This window comes from Arvicola amphibius, chromosome 11 (genome assembly GCF_903992535.2).
Source record: "Arvicola amphibius chromosome 11, mArvAmp1.2, whole genome shotgun sequence".
NCBI lineage: Eukaryota > Metazoa > Chordata > Mammalia > Rodentia > Cricetidae > Arvicola > Arvicola amphibius.
In genome coordinates this window covers 13,335,543-13,352,096 of record NC_052057.2, presented here as the reverse complement: position 1 = coordinate 13,352,096, position 16,554 = coordinate 13,335,543, and the positions used below count along the sequence as shown (strand labels likewise).

At 47.0% G+C, this 16,554-nt stretch overlaps 1 protein-coding gene across 3 annotated transcripts in view; it reads left to right on the top strand.

The window, feature by feature from the left end:
- Positions 1-14,646, top strand: part of Schip1 (schwannomin interacting protein 1) — a 134,341-nt gene extending 119,695 nt beyond the window's left edge. For all 3 annotated transcript variants that reach the window (XM_038347751.1, XM_038347750.1, XM_038347749.1), the window contains exons 4-8: positions 2,115-2,232; positions 3,129-3,326; positions 4,125-4,248; positions 8,635-8,728; positions 13,990-14,646. In XM_038347751.1, the coding sequence (XP_038203679.1) occupies positions 2,115-2,232; positions 3,129-3,326; positions 4,125-4,248; positions 8,635-8,728; positions 13,990-14,041 (586 nt within the window). In that variant the 3' untranslated portion in view covers positions 14,042-14,646. The remainder of the gene's footprint in view (positions 1-2,114; positions 2,233-3,128; positions 3,327-4,124; positions 4,249-8,634; positions 8,729-13,989) is intronic.
- Positions 14,647-16,554: the final 1,908 nt, after the last annotated feature.

Here is a 16,554-nt window from a genome sequence, read left to right as displayed (position 1 = left end):
GATTACCACTGTAAGGAATTACCAGGCACTCGTGACACACCCAAGTGCTTTTCAGTTTCTCACAGGGCTACTGTGCTTCTGGGTTTTTTTGAATTTGTACCTGAGGTGTTCCTCCACTTCCCACAGCATCTAAGTCTTTCCTTGTACCTCTCCCGCTCTTAAAATGCATATGGACGCTCCTGTGGGTGGGTGACTGGTTTGAGGCTGAGCTGCAGAGGTGCAATCACATTTTCTTCAGAATGAAGATATTTGTCCTCGGGCGTCTTTAACTTGGTTTTGTGATTCCGTTGGTTGTTGTTTTATAGTTTTACAATCTTTATCTCCAGCGGCCTTATGCATATCTAGGAAATGCTATGTAATCCTAGGTTCAGGTGAGATTGGCTTTTAAAATCTGTCCCTTCTCTGTGTCTTTGCTGTCACCTTCCAAACCATAGATCTTGATTTTATTGTTAGAAATTGGTTGATTCCTATTTTTTAGACAAACTGCAGTGACCACAAATTTGTTAATTTGTCTGGATCAAAGGGAAACCCGATCATACTGGATGGAGATAGTTTGAGGGAAGCATGTCCAGGCACAACTGGAGGGCCAGCTACTTTCTAGTTACGGGCTTCTTGAGCAGTCTCTCAGAGGGCTGACAGCATCAGGCATCGCTGTGAACAGGTGAGCAGTGTTAGCAGAAGGGCCTCGGGAGGGTCCTTTAGAAGGCCATATTAAGCCCCAAGAGCCTCCCGGCCCTTGCACTTGCCCCTTGCCAAGCTCTGAACTAACTCAGGATTAGGGACCCACTATAAACCAAGCATCTCAAAACCTGTGGCCTGGTTCCCTCAGCCCTGGTCCTGGGATCCTTGGCCGTGCTGGGAGGATTGGGAGAGGATAATAGCGGACTTACTGGGGGGAGCGGCTGCCTTTTCCTGAAGGGAAAGATAAGTTTGAGCTTGGTAATTACAGAATTTAACAGTAGGTGGCAGTACATACCCACCTTAATTGCAGTGCAGGCGGGTTGGGGGGGGGCGCAGTTACATGGATTTCCATGTTTTCAAACATTTTTAAAATCAGTCATATGAGCAATGCGTGCAAAGTATCTCCATCTACTTAGGATAAAGAAAAGCATACATAAACATCAGATATTAGTTCCCTTTGGCAGTAATGACACCAGAGCAAATTTGATGTCCCCTGCCCCAAAGCTGGCTTAGACTGGCTCGCTGGGGTCCCTTCTGCCACAGGAGTCTCCCCCTCTATGAGACTTGCTTCTCCACAAGACTGGCATATTAGAGATGCTGAGACTCATCAAATAGTGCAGAAATGTGGTCCACCTTCGAAAACTGGTCAGGACTTAGAACCGAACCCGCAGTCTGGCCACTTCCATCGCCAGTGCTTGTCCTTTCTGATTCCGCTGCCAAGAGCATCCTTACTGGAGTTTCCAGAATCCTGGTGTGATGAGCTCTCGAGCGGTGAATGTCCTTAAGCTGGGTGTCGGAGGCGCTGTGCAGAAGCACATGTGTTTAAGACTGAACATGTCGGGGTTTCCTTATGTTTCCTAGTGTGACATAAGTGTGCTTTCTCTGTTGGCTTTTGACACCAGATTTAGAGGCTTCCATCACGTGATCTGGTCTTGCTGGAGGGGAAAGGAGACTTTCTGCAGAGAGCTGGAGTCCTGGCATACAGGCTCCAGAGAGCTTCTTTGGGTTGTCCTTTTAAACAGAATCCTAAGTAACATCACACAACGTTATTAGCTGAAGTCTGGTCATCTTGATTGACAGAATTGTAAACACAAAGCACCCTTGTGTGTATGTGTGCCAGCTACGTGTTTTCTATTCACAGGATACTATAACATATACCCTTTTAACCCCAAACGGATGTGGGCAGAAGAATGGAATCCTGGAAGGTCCTCTAATAAGATTTCCGTTTGTAGGAGAGAGTAGGCTGAGGCAGGATTGCCAGCCTTGCCTACAGTAGCAAAATCCTGTCTCAACAATTACAACCAAAAAGGAAATGTAGGATGATTTGAGCCACTTGTTTCTCCACATGAAGAACACATGCGGCTCTTTTCTGTTAGTAAAACTCAGCTTGAGTCTCTGCGGCCAGGTCACGTGTCCTGTCTGTTTCTGCCCAGGCTGCAGAGCGGGATGAACCTCCAGATATGCTTTGTCAACGACAGCGGCAGTGACAAGGACAGCGATGCCGATGACAGCAAGACTGAAACCAGCCTGGACACCCCCTTGTCTCCCATGGTAAGTCCACACGGCCCCCGGCCAAGCCATCGTCTTCCCTTTCCTGGCTCTTGGGCTTGTACTCAGTTGGGACCCGGGAGCAGCCGTTCCCGGGAATGGAAGCATCTTTGGGATCACGTGCTTCGAGAATTTGACCATGGCTGACTGCAAAACCAAAGTCATGACACAGTAGGGGTAAATAAGGTTTATTAAAGTTACTGACTATGAAGGAAATCGCCTAACGCTTTTAGAGAGTATCAAAGGAGGGTGAGCATGGTGGTGTGTGCCCAAAGAGGCTGTGGCAGGAGGATCACAAATTCAAAGTCAGCCGAGGCTGCATAGTGAGTTCAAAGCTGACCGGAGCTCAACAGAAAACTCTGTTTCTCATTAATATACGTATGAAAGAATCCTTCCCTGCTGGATTTAGAACTAGGAGCCCAGCCCTTTCTCACACGTTCTAGAAGTTACGAATAATCACAAATGCTATCAGCTAGGATGTTTCCCCCCTCTGTGTTGTTCCTTTGTACCAATGGCCAGCAAGTGTGTGTTGGCCCCTGAGCATGGCGCAGATGCCGTCAGACGCCTGCTCCCTGAAGACCGTCTCTGACCCTGGCTCTGGGTTCCGTAATTAAACATGATAACTTCTGCCGCCCTTTCTGCCTGTGCTCATGACAGAACCATTCTGAATTGGGCCCCTTTTTTTTAAGGTGTCGTGTGACTGACTGGCCACAGTGAGGTCAAGTGGGTAGTGGAATTGTTTCCAGGACAGACAGACATACATACACACATACACACACACACACACACACACACACACACACACCAGCCATGCTGAGAGAGGACCCAGTTGCTAGTTTCCTTCTCGGAGTGCTGGGCAACTGGAGTGAAATTTGAAGCTGCTCTTTCTCCCCTCACAGAGCAAGCAGAGTTCGTCCTATTCCGACAGAGACACCACCGAGGAGGATTCTGAATCCCTGGACGACATGGACTTCCTCACGCGGCAAAAGAAGCTACAAGCCGAAGCCAAAATGGCCCTTGCCATGGCCAAACCCATGGCCAAAATGCAAGTAGAAGTGGAAAAACAGAACAGGAAAAAGTCTCCCGTCGCTGACCTTGTAAGCAGCGCAGGCTGGCATGCCAAGCGAGCGTTCGGGGCCGAAGATGGGTTCTTTCCCAGAGTTATGCAAACTTGGGTTTCTCTGAGGCAGTTTGTCAGAAGCACTGGCAATTGAGAAAGAACGAAGTCTGTTTCTATTTCCCTTCTAATGTCACACGAAAAACACACGGGGCAGCATTTCACAGAAGCAAACTCTGCCCTCGGTTCAGATCGCCCGTGTTCCTGTGTTAATACCACAGCTCACTCTCGCGATCAAGTCTCGCACCTGCCTTTTGAGGGAGGCGATGTGATGTAATAAATCAGAGTCTCAATAGGCTCTGCCTCTGACCTGCTGCAGGGGTCTGACATGTGACTAGTGTGTGTGTTTTCTCGTGTGTGGCATGGGCAGCAGCGCCTAGGTGATGGTGTGATTGTTGAAACCACAGTCAGAAAAGCGTTCAGAGTATATCATACAGGGATGGTGGCAGGGTGCCGAGTATTAAATAGCAGCCGGTTCTGTTCACTTTACCCATGCCATTCTTGTTACTTACCTTCCCCGAACCTTGAGTGTGTCAGAGACCAACCAGAAAGCCTGTGATGCAACAGTGTATCATTTGGGAGGCACAGGGCATCATAGTAAGAAATGGATGTGGGATACGGGTCCACCCCTGGGAAGCTCAGAGGCTGGGAAAGCGTTTAGGCTCCAAACGTGGAGAGAGGCGGGTGGATGAGGGTAGGTCTCCTAAGAGCAGACAGGGTCTTTCCCGGGGTCTTTGCGGCTCTGCTCAGACCCCCGCTGCCCCTTTTGTGTCTTCAGCTACCACACATGCCTCACATAAGCGAATGTCTGATGAAGAGAAGTCTGAAGCCCACGGACCTAAGAGACATGACTATTGGACAGCTCCAAGTCATCGTCAATGACCTCCACTCCCAGATTGAAAGTAAGTGGGGCGATGTGCCCAGTACGGAAAACATTGAGGGGTTCAGTCCTTCTGGGGGGTGTCTTCACTGGGCTGGCTGTGCGTGCGCACAATTGAGACAGCCACAGGACTCTTTCTGTGTCTCCTTTCTAGCTATAAAATGTCAGGCGCTTTCAGACTTGTCCAAGGTTCACCGTGGCTACGGGGCCTTTTTAAATGACTAGCTCCTAGCACAGGGCATGTATTTAACATGCCTCTGTTTCTGGAATAAACTTCTACAGCTGTAATTTTACACAGTTACCCCTCTACTTTACTCGTGTGCCCGTTTGTTTGAGGGATCATGGCCTTCGCTCGTATCAGATGACACTTCTATTTTAGGTGGTGAGTGCATGCATATTTACATATATGGAAAAATTGGGAAGTATAAGATTTCCCCCTCAGTATAAAGGTCCTCCATAGAAGCATCCAGAGAGGGTGGGGAGTTGGAGGGGGTGACACTCACTGGAGAGAGCAGGCAGTGGTTGGCCCCACGAAGCAGCATGGTCAGCCAGATGATGTCCCCATCCCTCCAGCCCCTAGAATATGACTGTATAATCCTACGGATTTACAAAATTGAAAGGAAATCCAGGATAGAAGAGAAATAACCATCAAATTCATTCAATCAGACATATTATTGCTATTGTTATTATTATAGTTTTGCTAAAGGCATGGGAATCTTGTGAGTCTTAAAAGCTCTTTCTTTTAGAGACGCACATTTACAAACAAGACCGTGTGTTTCTGTAATTGCTGTAAATGGTCGTTGGAGACTCAGGGGAGAGGTGATTCAAACTGGTCTTTGTTGACGCCTGATGGAGCCTGTGAGGATTCATTAAACAGATTTCCCTGCTGTTAGTTTGAAATTTTCTATAATAGAAAGTTTGAAGCTTAATATGGATCTGAGATGGGTGCAAAAGCAAATCTCCCATGCACTAAGGGTTCGAATGTGCAGGCACTGTGTTGGGTGGTGGTGGAGAAGGCCACCCAGGAGCAGCTGAGAAAGAAAAATTTTTTTTCCCCACTAGATCCAAATAAAAACTGAGATTATCTAGGTAATATTGTTATGCTAGATCCAAATAAAAACTGAAATTATCTAGGTAATACTGTTTTACAGTCCAGAGAAAGGATTTAGGATTTTAACATTGTTGATGTGTTCTGTTGTTTGTTTTACAGAACAGGGTTTCTCTGTGTAGCCCTGGCTGTCGTAGAACTCGCTCTGTAGACCAGGCTGGCCTTGAACTCAGAGATCTGCCTGCCTCTGCCTCTGCCTCTGCCAGGATTAAAGATGTGTGCTAGCACCACCTGGCTTTTTAGGGTTTTAATTTTGAAGCCCTAGATTCACAGGATGAAAATTAACTTTAATTTTGTTTGACCACTCATCTAAGGGCTGAGAGGACTTGCAGGATCTCACCACCCAAACAGCTAACTCTAGACTTTTCAGTAAAGTCTGCTGTCTAATGCTTTTTAGGAGCATGTGGGGTTTTTAGAGCTCTATGTGTGATTTTTTTTTTTCCATCAAGATTTGATCTCTTCTGAACTGAAGGCACAGAGGGCTCATTTGAAGGCAGAATCTCTGAAAGCACGTCCAAGGGGCCCGTCGCAACAAACCCACCCCCTCCCTTTGTCTCTTTGCTCACCGTTCTCTTCAGTGGGTGTTTTCCCTGTGTGTGGTCCTAGCAGCTATAACTCTCAGCTTCTCTAAGCATGAGCTCTTTGCTTTTCCCTGCACCACGTTGACCCAGTCTACTAATGTCAGGTGGGGGGCTAGAAATGTTTCCATATTCATACGCTTAGTTTCTGGCCGTGATTATTCCAGGGCTCAGGAATATTCTCACTACACTGTTTTCCGGATGTCTTTCTTCACGTCTTACACATCCTGCTTTACCAGAAATCTAACTTTCCAGTATTTCAGACAATTGTTCTCAGAGCAGCACCCTTCCCTAGAGCCTTGTGAAGACTCTGGGCATCCTGGATGTGCCCGCCTATCCCAGCTAGGTGTCACATGTAGTGCCGCTAGAGAGTGGGAAGCTCCTAAAGATGAAGGGTGAATAAATTAATATCACCTAAAATCTGTTCTCCACACTTCCTCAAAGCCCTGATTTTTGTTTGAAAGACATCTATTTAGCACATAGTTGTTAAATTTTGTTTTTAACGCATCTGTATGACTGTTTTGCCCACATGTATATATGTACACTGCATACGTGCAGACCCTGTAGAGAACAGAATAGGGCATAGGGTCCCCTGGCACTGGGTTTGCATGTGGTTGTGAGCTTCCAGGTCGATGCTGGGAACAGAACCCAGGCCCTCTGCAAAAGCAACAAGTGTTCCTAATCACTGGGCCATCTCTCCAGCCTCTAAAGCCCCGCTTTTCTTAACAAGCTATTCTTCTAGTGGCTAGCAGTTTCTTTCCTAACTGTATTGTGAAGGAACTGAAAACACAGGTTGGGTATTTCTAAATCTAAAATGTTGTGAAATATCCAAAGAGTTTGATATTTTGGTCTAGGGGCATTTAATTGACCAAATCTTTTATATTATATAATCATCTAAATATAAACAATTGTATAAATATTCTAAGACTCAAAAAAACGTAGAGAGCAGAGACATTTCTGGCCCTGACCATTTTGGGTAGGAGATAATCAACCGGTGGTTTGTTCCTCCTCTTTGGCACCTCTTTAATTGTACAGACAGGTTGTGTTGCTCCAATGGGTATTTCATCTGCACATATAAGAAGCTAATATAAGAGACCACTGGAATTCAGATTCCCAGAAACCTGTGTAGATGCTGGGTGGGTACTACGCCACCCATAATCCCACCTCAGAAGGTAGAGACGGCAGATTCCCAGAGTGAACTGGCTAGCAGGACTAACTGTGTGAGTGAGCCGTGGATTTGATTACAAGGGTTTATTTTCAAGGTGGAAGAGCAATCGATAATCTTTCCCTACATAAATTTTGGGCCTTCACATGGATGACTGTACACCTATACATGCAAAATCATACATGTATGAACATGCAAATCACACATGCACACACACACACATAAAAAGTGGAAAAAGATTCTTTCCTATGATGTTTAATTCTGCTGTATATGTATATATATTTTTGTGTCTGTGAACATGCATAATGGGCCATACATAATTGCGGGTTCTGATTTAGGTGTGGCTTGATCTGTTTTTTTTATTGATTTTATTGAGATAATACATTTTTCTCTGCTCCCCTCCCTGCCTCTCCCCTCCCCTTCAACCCTCTCCCATGGTCCCCATGCTCCCAATTTACTCAGGAGATCTTGTCTTTTTCTACTTCCCATGTAGATTAGATCCATGTATTTCTTTCTTAGAATCCTCATTGTTGTCTAGGTTCTCTGGGATTGTGAATTGTGAACTGGTTTTCTTTGCTTTATGTTTAAGAACCACTTATGAGTGAGTACATGTGATAATTGTCTTTCTGGGTCTGGGTTACCTCACTTAATATGATGCTTTCTAGATCCATCCATTTGCCTGCACATTTCAAGATGTTATTTTATTCTGCTGTGTAGTACTCCATCGTGTGTATGTACCACATTTTCCTTATCCATTTTTCAGTCAAGGAGCATCTAGGTTGTTTCTAGGTTCTGGCTGTGACTAACAATGCTGCTATGAACATAGCTGAGCACATGTCCTTGTGGCACGATTGAGCGTCCTTTGGAAATATACCCAAAAGTGGTATTGCTGGGTCTTGAGGAAGGTTGTTTCCTAATTTTCTGAGAAATTGCCATACCGTTATCCAAAGGGGTTGTACCATTTTGCACTCCCACCAACAATGCAGGAGCGTTCCCTTTACCCCACAACCTCTCCAGCAAAAGTTGTCATCAGTGTTTTTGATCTTGGCCATTCTTACAGGTATAAGATGGAATCTCAGAGTTGTTTTGATTTGCATTTCTCTGATGGCTAAGGATGTTGAGAATTCCTTAAGTGTCTTTCAGCCCTTTTAGATTCCTCTGTTGAGAGTTCTCTGTTTAGGTCTGTGCCCCGGTTTTGTTTTTTTTTGGATTATTTGTTCTTTTATTTGATATTTGTTCTTGAGTTCTTTATATATTTTGGAGATCAGACCTCTGTCTGATGTGGAGTTGGTGAAAATCTTTTCCCAATCCGTAGGCTGCCTTTTTGTTTTGTAGACCGTGTCCTTTGCTTTACAGAAGCATCTCAGTTCTAGGAGGTCCCATTTACTAATTGTTTCTCTCAGTGTCTGTGCTACTGGGGTTATATTTAGGAAGCGGTCTCCTGTGCCAATGCATCCAAATGTACCTCCCACGTGCTCTTCTATGAGGTTCAGTGTGGCTGGCTTTATGTTGAGATCTTTGTTGATCTGGTTTTTAACGTTCCCTCTTTTGACCCAGGTTTGAATGAAGAGCTGGTCCAGCTGCTCCTCATCCGAGATGAGCTGCACACAGAACAGGATGCCATGCTGGTGGACATAGAAGACTTAACCAGGTCAGCCCAGGCAAACTGAGGTTGAACTGAAACGTCTGTCACAGAGGGCAAGAATTAGCTTAATGGGGCTCATTTCCTTTTGTACCTAACTCACCAAGCAGCTGTTGACGTTTGCCGTTTAGAAGAGAGGAAGAGGCCCAAAGTCCCCTTTAGGAAACGCATTATCTTTAATCTCTATGTTTGGGGCATGGAATGCTTATGCTCCGCCATGCATGTGGAAGCCAAAGGACAACCTTGAGTGTCTGCCCTTGTCTCCTGGAGACAGGATCTCTTGTTCTCTGTCAGAAGCCCATCTCCAGCGCCCATCTCATGGGAACAGTCCTGGGGCTGCACAACATGCTACCATGTCCAGCTTTCTGTGATACTCTAGTTTCTATTGTTTCTGTTGCTGCAACAATTGCTGTGACCAGTGCAACTTAGCGGAGGAGAGAGTTTATATCATCTTACAGGGTATAGTCCATCACTGCAGGAAGTCAGGGCCAGAACTCTAAGGCAGAAACCATGGAGGAATGCTGTTTGCTGGCTCGTTCACTGTCCCGCTCTCTCATGTTCATGCTGGGCTCGCTTCTTCGTATGGTCCTGGACCACTTGCCTAGGGAATAGCGCCACCCACAGTAGACTGGGCCTTCCTGCATTGATTAGCAATGGGGACAACTCCCACCCATCTGATCTTGGCAGTTCCTCCATCAAAGCTTTCTTCTCAGATAACTCCAGGCTGTGTTAGGTCAACAGTGAAAGGTAACAAGGCCCATGGTTTGAAACTCTAGTCCCGACACTTTCGAAATGAACCCTCTACTCGCTGAGCCCTCTCCAAGGCTAGGAATGGTGACAGCTGTCACTCCACCATGACGTTGCATGTTCCTCTAAACCGGGGCAACAATTCTAGCTTAGAAGGACTTCATCCTGCAAAACCGTGCCCCCCAAGGCAGTCGACCCTCATCCGCTCCATTCTATTGTCCCTAGCACAGGAGTAGCTACGTGGTTGGTGCCACAAAGGGACGCCAGCTGTTATGTGGCCGAGCTCTTGCTGGTGTCACCAGATTGTTCTCACCAGGGGAGGAGAGATGGGGAATGCTGAGATCTGAGTGTCAAGATGGACGTGGCTCCAGCCGCCTTGCAGGTTAGAGGTAATGAATCAGGCTAGTGCTGTTCAGGGAATTTCACTTCTTAGCATCTCTTCTCAAAGGACAGCCCACCATACATACACAGTATGTATCATACGTGTGTGTTATAGATGAGGTACACACACACTGCAAGTATCCCAGTGGTTTCAAGTGGACCGTGGCTCCTTTCCCAAGATAGTCCACGTGACATTCTTAAACAGGGAGATCGCAGTTGCTGGGAAGCCCAGACATGTGTTGAGAGAGAAGAGAGAGGCTCCCAGGAAAACACTTCGTTTGTCACAATGGCATAAGGCATTAAGCATGTGCCCCAGAAGCTCAAAAACACAAGCAGTGCCAGCGCCCTCAGCCCTGCCACGGGACTTCACCTCCATGAGGAATGCGTGGTAAAATGTGTTTCCAATCGTGCCGTGTCATTGAAGCAGTATTTGTAATAAACAAAAGCTGCCTGCTGTTGAGGCTCAGTTTTAAGACCCACGGTCAGCACTTGCATGGGAAAGCCCCAAGGTGATGTCAGGAATTGTGCTTGATCTCTGCTCTCCCGCCATGGCTAGTCTGGCTAACCAGCTTGCTCTGGGGGTCCCCCATCTCTGCCTTCCGAGACAGACTACAATTACACCCAGACTACAATTACACCTACCCAGCATGCACGTGCCCTGTGGGATCCAGACTCCAGGCCTCACGCTTGAATGGCAAGTGTTCTAGCCACTCCCCAGGCCCCCGTTCTGTGTGCTCTAAGTCATTGTATCCCTCATCTGAAAACTCAAATACTGTTGCCACCTGGAGACATGTTGGGCCGTCGCATGTAGGGATGCCCGTTCTCTTGCCCGAGATTTCAAGAGTCATGGAAAGTTGAAAGCACAGAAAATCAGCAGTGAAATACACAGCCAGGCCCTGTAGCTTACAAAGAAACCCGCGGCTTCCATAGGCTCCCAGCTATAGGTGGTGCCGCCATTCCTTGCTGAGGGGGACACTGAGGGAACCCCCCCCCATTTCTCAAGGTGTTAAGCTTCATCTCAGTTTCTCAGTGGGCCTGTGTGTACAGATGGGGTGATTTGGGAGACAGATCTTGGGGTCAGGAGGTGAGGAGTAGCTAGCTTGGAGGCGACGGAGGAAGCTTTTCTGTCGGAGCAGTTCTTTAATAGGCAGGGACGTGGTGCTCCCTTTAAACCCTCCACATAGAGGGAGAGGGCCATCCTACAGTTCCCGCTTGGGGTGAGGGGACCGCGCATGCGGTCAGGGAACAACCAAAGGGTGCTTAGCCATTCCCAAGGGTTGTTAGTATCAGAGAGACATTTGGGAAGTTTGCGTGCCCGGTTTCCTCTACCTGTTCTGCCGTCATCTCCTCTCACCGGAAGTACCTGGGGGTGTTTCTAAGGCACAGATGCCTGGGTCCCATCCCCAGAGGCTCTGATTTAATTATTCTTGGCCTAGACTAGGAATTGGGCTTAAAAGTTTCCAGGTGATTTGAAAATCGCTTACATCTCTTTAAGTTCTCTCTGCCCCCTTCACAAGAGCTTGCTTCTTGGTAGTTATTTTCCCTTGTGCTGACTGTCAGGACCCTATACTATCACCTATCTCTGGTCAACTGTTGTGCCCTTGGAGTGCTTGATTCTAAAAGACCATCCCCGGAGACAGGCCCCATGCTGCTACATTTTCCACACACGAGCCCATGATGGGTGTTAGAGAGGGGCACCAACTGCCAGGATGCCAAGACCAGCTGTGTCCCTCCTCTGTGTCCTGGCCACTGTCCACCCTCCCTGTGAGTATCGTCACGCTGTCATAGTGGTCTGCCGTTTCTCCCCCAGATGAGAATAAATTCTCCGCCCTGAAAGCGGAGATGATACCATTTGATTTCTTTGTTGTGTCTCCAGAGCCTAGTACTGGGCCTACCATGCAAGTAGTAGGTCCTCCGTAATGGTTGCCTATAAAAAAGACGTTTTTGCAAGGCTCGGATGATGCACATCTTGTAAAGGACTTCAGTGTAAAAATGATTAATGAAGGGGTTTATTGAAGCCCTTTCCCTCCTAAAATTTTAATGAAATCCTTCCTGTATATGTCCCAAAAGAGCATAACGCACGTATTATTTTCTGAAGCCGTTTGCTGCCCCTTTTTCTTCCCTTTTCAGAAAGTCTCCTGAGGTGTGCACCTGTGTACGCAAGCGCGTAGATAGGCATTAAAACCAGAACTGTGATCCAATTAGCTGGAGTGACTCTTCCATCCCAGAACACCAGAATGTTTCTCGAATTGAATTTGCCCGAGATGCACACAGACTGCACTATGAAAACGATCCATAGCTCTTCGTACCCAGCAACAGGGCCATGGCATTCTTTGTTAGGGGGAGGGAAAGCCAAGCACAGCCTTTCCCTGGGCTCCTTGATTGCTCAACGCGCCTTGCAGCTCGTTCCTGAGTTTCTGCACGTGGCAAGGATGCTGTTGTCACTGCCCCAGGTTTTGAAACTGCGTGTGGTTTGTCTTCTCCACACCACAGATAGGAGGCATTCTGCGTGAAACCAGGGCTTTAGGCATGGTGTCACCGGCTCCCCACATCCAGACAGCACACATGTTGTCCCCAAACCTTGATGACAGCTAGAAACCACAGCCTTCGTCTCTCATAGTATTTGTCATTTCTTAAAATCCTTCTTCAAAACGTTTTACTTTTGCAGCCTGCAGATCCTACAGTTCTTTGGGTTGTGCCTGTTCAGGGGTTGCCAAGAACCTGGCCGTTCCTCCCCTCGGGTCCGCGTGGCCCACCTTCTGGATTGGCCAAGTTTCACATTGCACCCTCTTTGGCCCTGTTTTATTGTCGTAACTGTGCTCTTTGGATTAACTGGGGATGGGGAATTTATGCTAACATGGGAAATACATCCACAGAGAGCTTTACAGCACATTTTGACGTAAGCTTTCATAAGAGCAAGTTAGATAGCTAGCTCCAGGTTCCTGTCAGCCTCAGTTAACGCCTCAAGTCTATGTGCTTGCTCAGCTAACATCCAGCCACTCAATTGCAGCACCTGGTTTTGACTTGTTTTACCCTTTTCTTTTCTGGAGTAACCTGCTGGAGTAGCCTACTGTTCCTATCGCGCTGCGGGCCCACCTTTAATGCTCGGTTCCTCTCTATCTTTCTTCCTTTGCCATGGGTTCCCTTCCTGACTCTTCACTGGAATATTTTCCTCCAAAGACCCCACAGCCTTCTTCAGCCCCGGGTGCAATACCTGGCGTGTAGGAAACACAGATTCAGTATTCACGGAGGCAAGGATCCCAGATGCTCGCCTCTTGACATCTTTTAAACACAGAGATTTTTCTCTTCGCTGTATTAATATCTGTCAGCCTCACTTTAGTTCCATGCATCCCAAATCCAAGGGACCATAATCGCCTGATATAAAAACTAGGGCAGTTATCATAAACCACACATTGGGGTTTAGTCCAGCCACAACGGGTTCATACATTTCAGGGTAGGGCGTGTGGGTTAGAAATGTTAGATCAGAGGAACTGAGAAATGAAAGAAATACAGAGACATAGGATAGAACCGGGAGGGCAACTCAGTGAATACTGAATCCGTCTGCGTTTCTTCCATATATGTCCTCTACACCCAGTACAAAGGGGGGGAAGAAGGCAAAAGACCGCTTTACCATGACACAAAAGACAACCAGAACAGTCATTTGCTTCAATACTTGAGACATCGAGCCACTATTTCCTGAGTGAAGCTTTCTGTTGTTTGGGGCAGGATATGCAATGAATACATCTTAGACCAAGTATCCTATAGGTGCCCACTCCCTCTGTCAAACCTCCTGTTTTAAAATGAAGGAGCAGGAATGCTTGAATTCTCTGGTTTGTTCAAGGTGGAGCAGATCCACCTCTGTGGGCCTTCTTAACATCCAAAACCCCAAGTAACCACACCCTAGGTCAGGATATCTTGTTTGTAGCCAGCCACACCTGCTGTCAACAACTTCGAAAGAGCCAGAATAAGTTCAAACTTTCTGACCTTTAGTAAAGGTGAAACAGGATTCACGTCGGTCACTGAGCTTGGAGGGAGTGCTCTGCCAGAGCTTATGAGTGTTTCACGCGAGTATATTGTGACTGTTGGTTGAAAAGCAGTCCAGATCTTCTTCGTGCTGAGTAATTGTATTCTTGATTTTGCAGACACGCCGAGAGTCAGCAGAAGCACCTGGCAGAGAAAATGCCCGCGAAGTGAAAGGGGGTCATCCGCCAGAGGACGAGCTAGAATTTATTTTGCTTCTGTGGTTGTGAAAAAACAAAAAACAAAAAAAAAACAAAAAAACGCTGTTGCTAAAGGCGGCTCGAAAACAGACATCAGTGTTAGTCATTGGTAACGTCCGAGCTTACTGTCCCGTGACTGGCCTTCGCTTCTTAATTTATTTTAATTTTTTTACTCGTGCCACTTAATATCAGGCCTTTTAATAAACTGTTGTTACCAGAAATGCACAGTACTTATACCACCACCAACCGTGGATGAGGAGAGAGCGGTTTAACTTGATTTTATTGTTTAGAGACTTTAAGTTGGAGCAGTATTTTACCATTGACTCCTTTCATTCTCCACTGTAGTTTTGAAGCGGAACTGTAAATGATGGTGCTATACAAGTCAGAATACATGCCTGCCTCGTAGTGAAGTCGTAGCTCTCCATACTACGTATATTTTAATCAGCTTTCAACATTTCGTGAATGTTGGACTACCGGAGGTTCATTCTTAGACGTGCTATTAACATTCTGTTGGATCCACGTGGTTCCTTGGGAGTTTTATGTATAAATATGTAAAATAAAAATTAAAACTTTGTTTCATATGATATGTCCTTTGGCTCACTAACAAAAACTGGCCGGGCCTCCTCTCTACCCTTTCCCTTTGCCACTGAATCCCCACCGGAAGTCTCCCGTCGGTGAAAGCCGCTGGTCGTCGCAAAGGCGGCAAGGCAGGAGAGAGAACGGAACGTGGAGGATGTCAGAACCGGCATTTCCGGGGTCGACTAAGCTGCCCACTTGGAACAGCACCAATTCATTAATGACTGCTTATTTTGTTGGGGCCTCAGCAATCCGAGGCAATCAAAACATTTACCAGTTTACCACATAGACAAACGGTGTTTGCAGGTTTTTTGTGGAACCTGCACACAACTGGGCCCTTTGGCATTCTCTCCTGAAGGTGGGGAGGGCTAGCTGAGCACGCTCCTCTGCCTGGGGATGTATGAACAAGTAGTAGTTGCTGGGCGTTGGCAGTGACTGTCCTTGGGATGTCGCTATCTGCAAATGGCCCGGCTAATTCAGCTCCCTGGCTCATCAGGTTAGACACGGGTGGAATCATTTTGCTGGTCTGTTGTTGGTGCCCTGTCTGAAGTAAAGGCAGGCATTTGTCCAGGCTCCACAGGAAAACCGGCGCAACCGGATGACTGTGTTTCTAAGGCTGCTTATTGCTGCTTAGCATCCTTGAAGCATTCTCACCGATCTCAAAGTTTGTCAGCTCTAAAGGAGGTTGTAGGCTGTTTCCTGGTAAGGAGAGAGTCAGAGTGTACCCTTAATTGGCTGGTGTGCACAGGCGGATTAAAAAACCATCAGCTGAGAGAGATGAGCAGTTCACCAGCCCAGCTTCACCCCTTGGTCACCTGGTTTCTCTGTGAAGTCCACAGCATAAGGCAAGATGTAGCATGAATGCTAATTGGTTTTAATAATAAAAACCTGGAGTCAGCTATCGGGGTGAAAGCTGAAGGATCAGAGAAGCAGAGCGGCCCACGCACTAGAGAGTTCCTACCTCTACCAATGCTCAGAACAAAGGGGTGATTCTGCCCTCAGACTGAATGCAATGAGCTCCTGTCTCTTCCCACCTTATATTCCTCTCTCTGCCTAGCCATATCCTTTCCTGTCTCCACCTTCCTAGTGCTGAGATTCAAAGTGTGTGACTCCGAAGTGCTGGGATCACCTTTGTGTGAGCTGTTTTTCTTTTAGACTGGATCAATTTCAAGTAGCCCAGGGTGGCCTTGAACTAACAGAGATAACGTGTGTGCCCCAAGTCCTGAAGTTAAAGATGTGTGCGACCACTACCTGGACTCTTGTGTCTTAGCTCTGCACGCTGATCTCCAGGCAAGCTTTATTTGTTAAGACACAAACAAAAATCACTACAAGACTTTAGATACCATTATCCTATCCCCTTTTCTCAGAAGGAATCAAGCATCGGGAGTCACCGAAGGAGTCACCACGGTTCATGTTTAGCAAAATGGTTCATCTTAAGTTGTAACACTCATCACTTTTTACGGTCTTAGTCAGCACTTCCATTCCAAATAGAGAAAAAGCATGCGTGCCTGACTGTGGCCCGGTGTGGCCAGGCCTGATTGCTGCTGACTGCTGAACTCCACCCAATTCTCTCTGCCAGAGTAAGACCATAGCAGAAGTCAGTGATCCGCTGGCCCTTTGCTGCTTCCACGGGGCAGGCCTACGGCTCTCATCTGCAGCTGTGCACCTGGTCTTACTACGGCCTGCCATCTCTAGCAGTGTAACATTGATAGATTGATTGACTGAGGGTGAGTGGGCAGGCGCCGCAGTGCATGGATGGGAATTGAGACAACTTTCAGGAGCTGATTCTCTCCTTTCCACTCTGTGGCTTCCAGGCATTGAGCTGAGGTCACCAGGCTTGGCAGCAAGTGCCTTTGCCCACTGAGCCATCTCATCTGCCCCTTGGTACCTGCTGAAGGTCCCCAAGTGCCC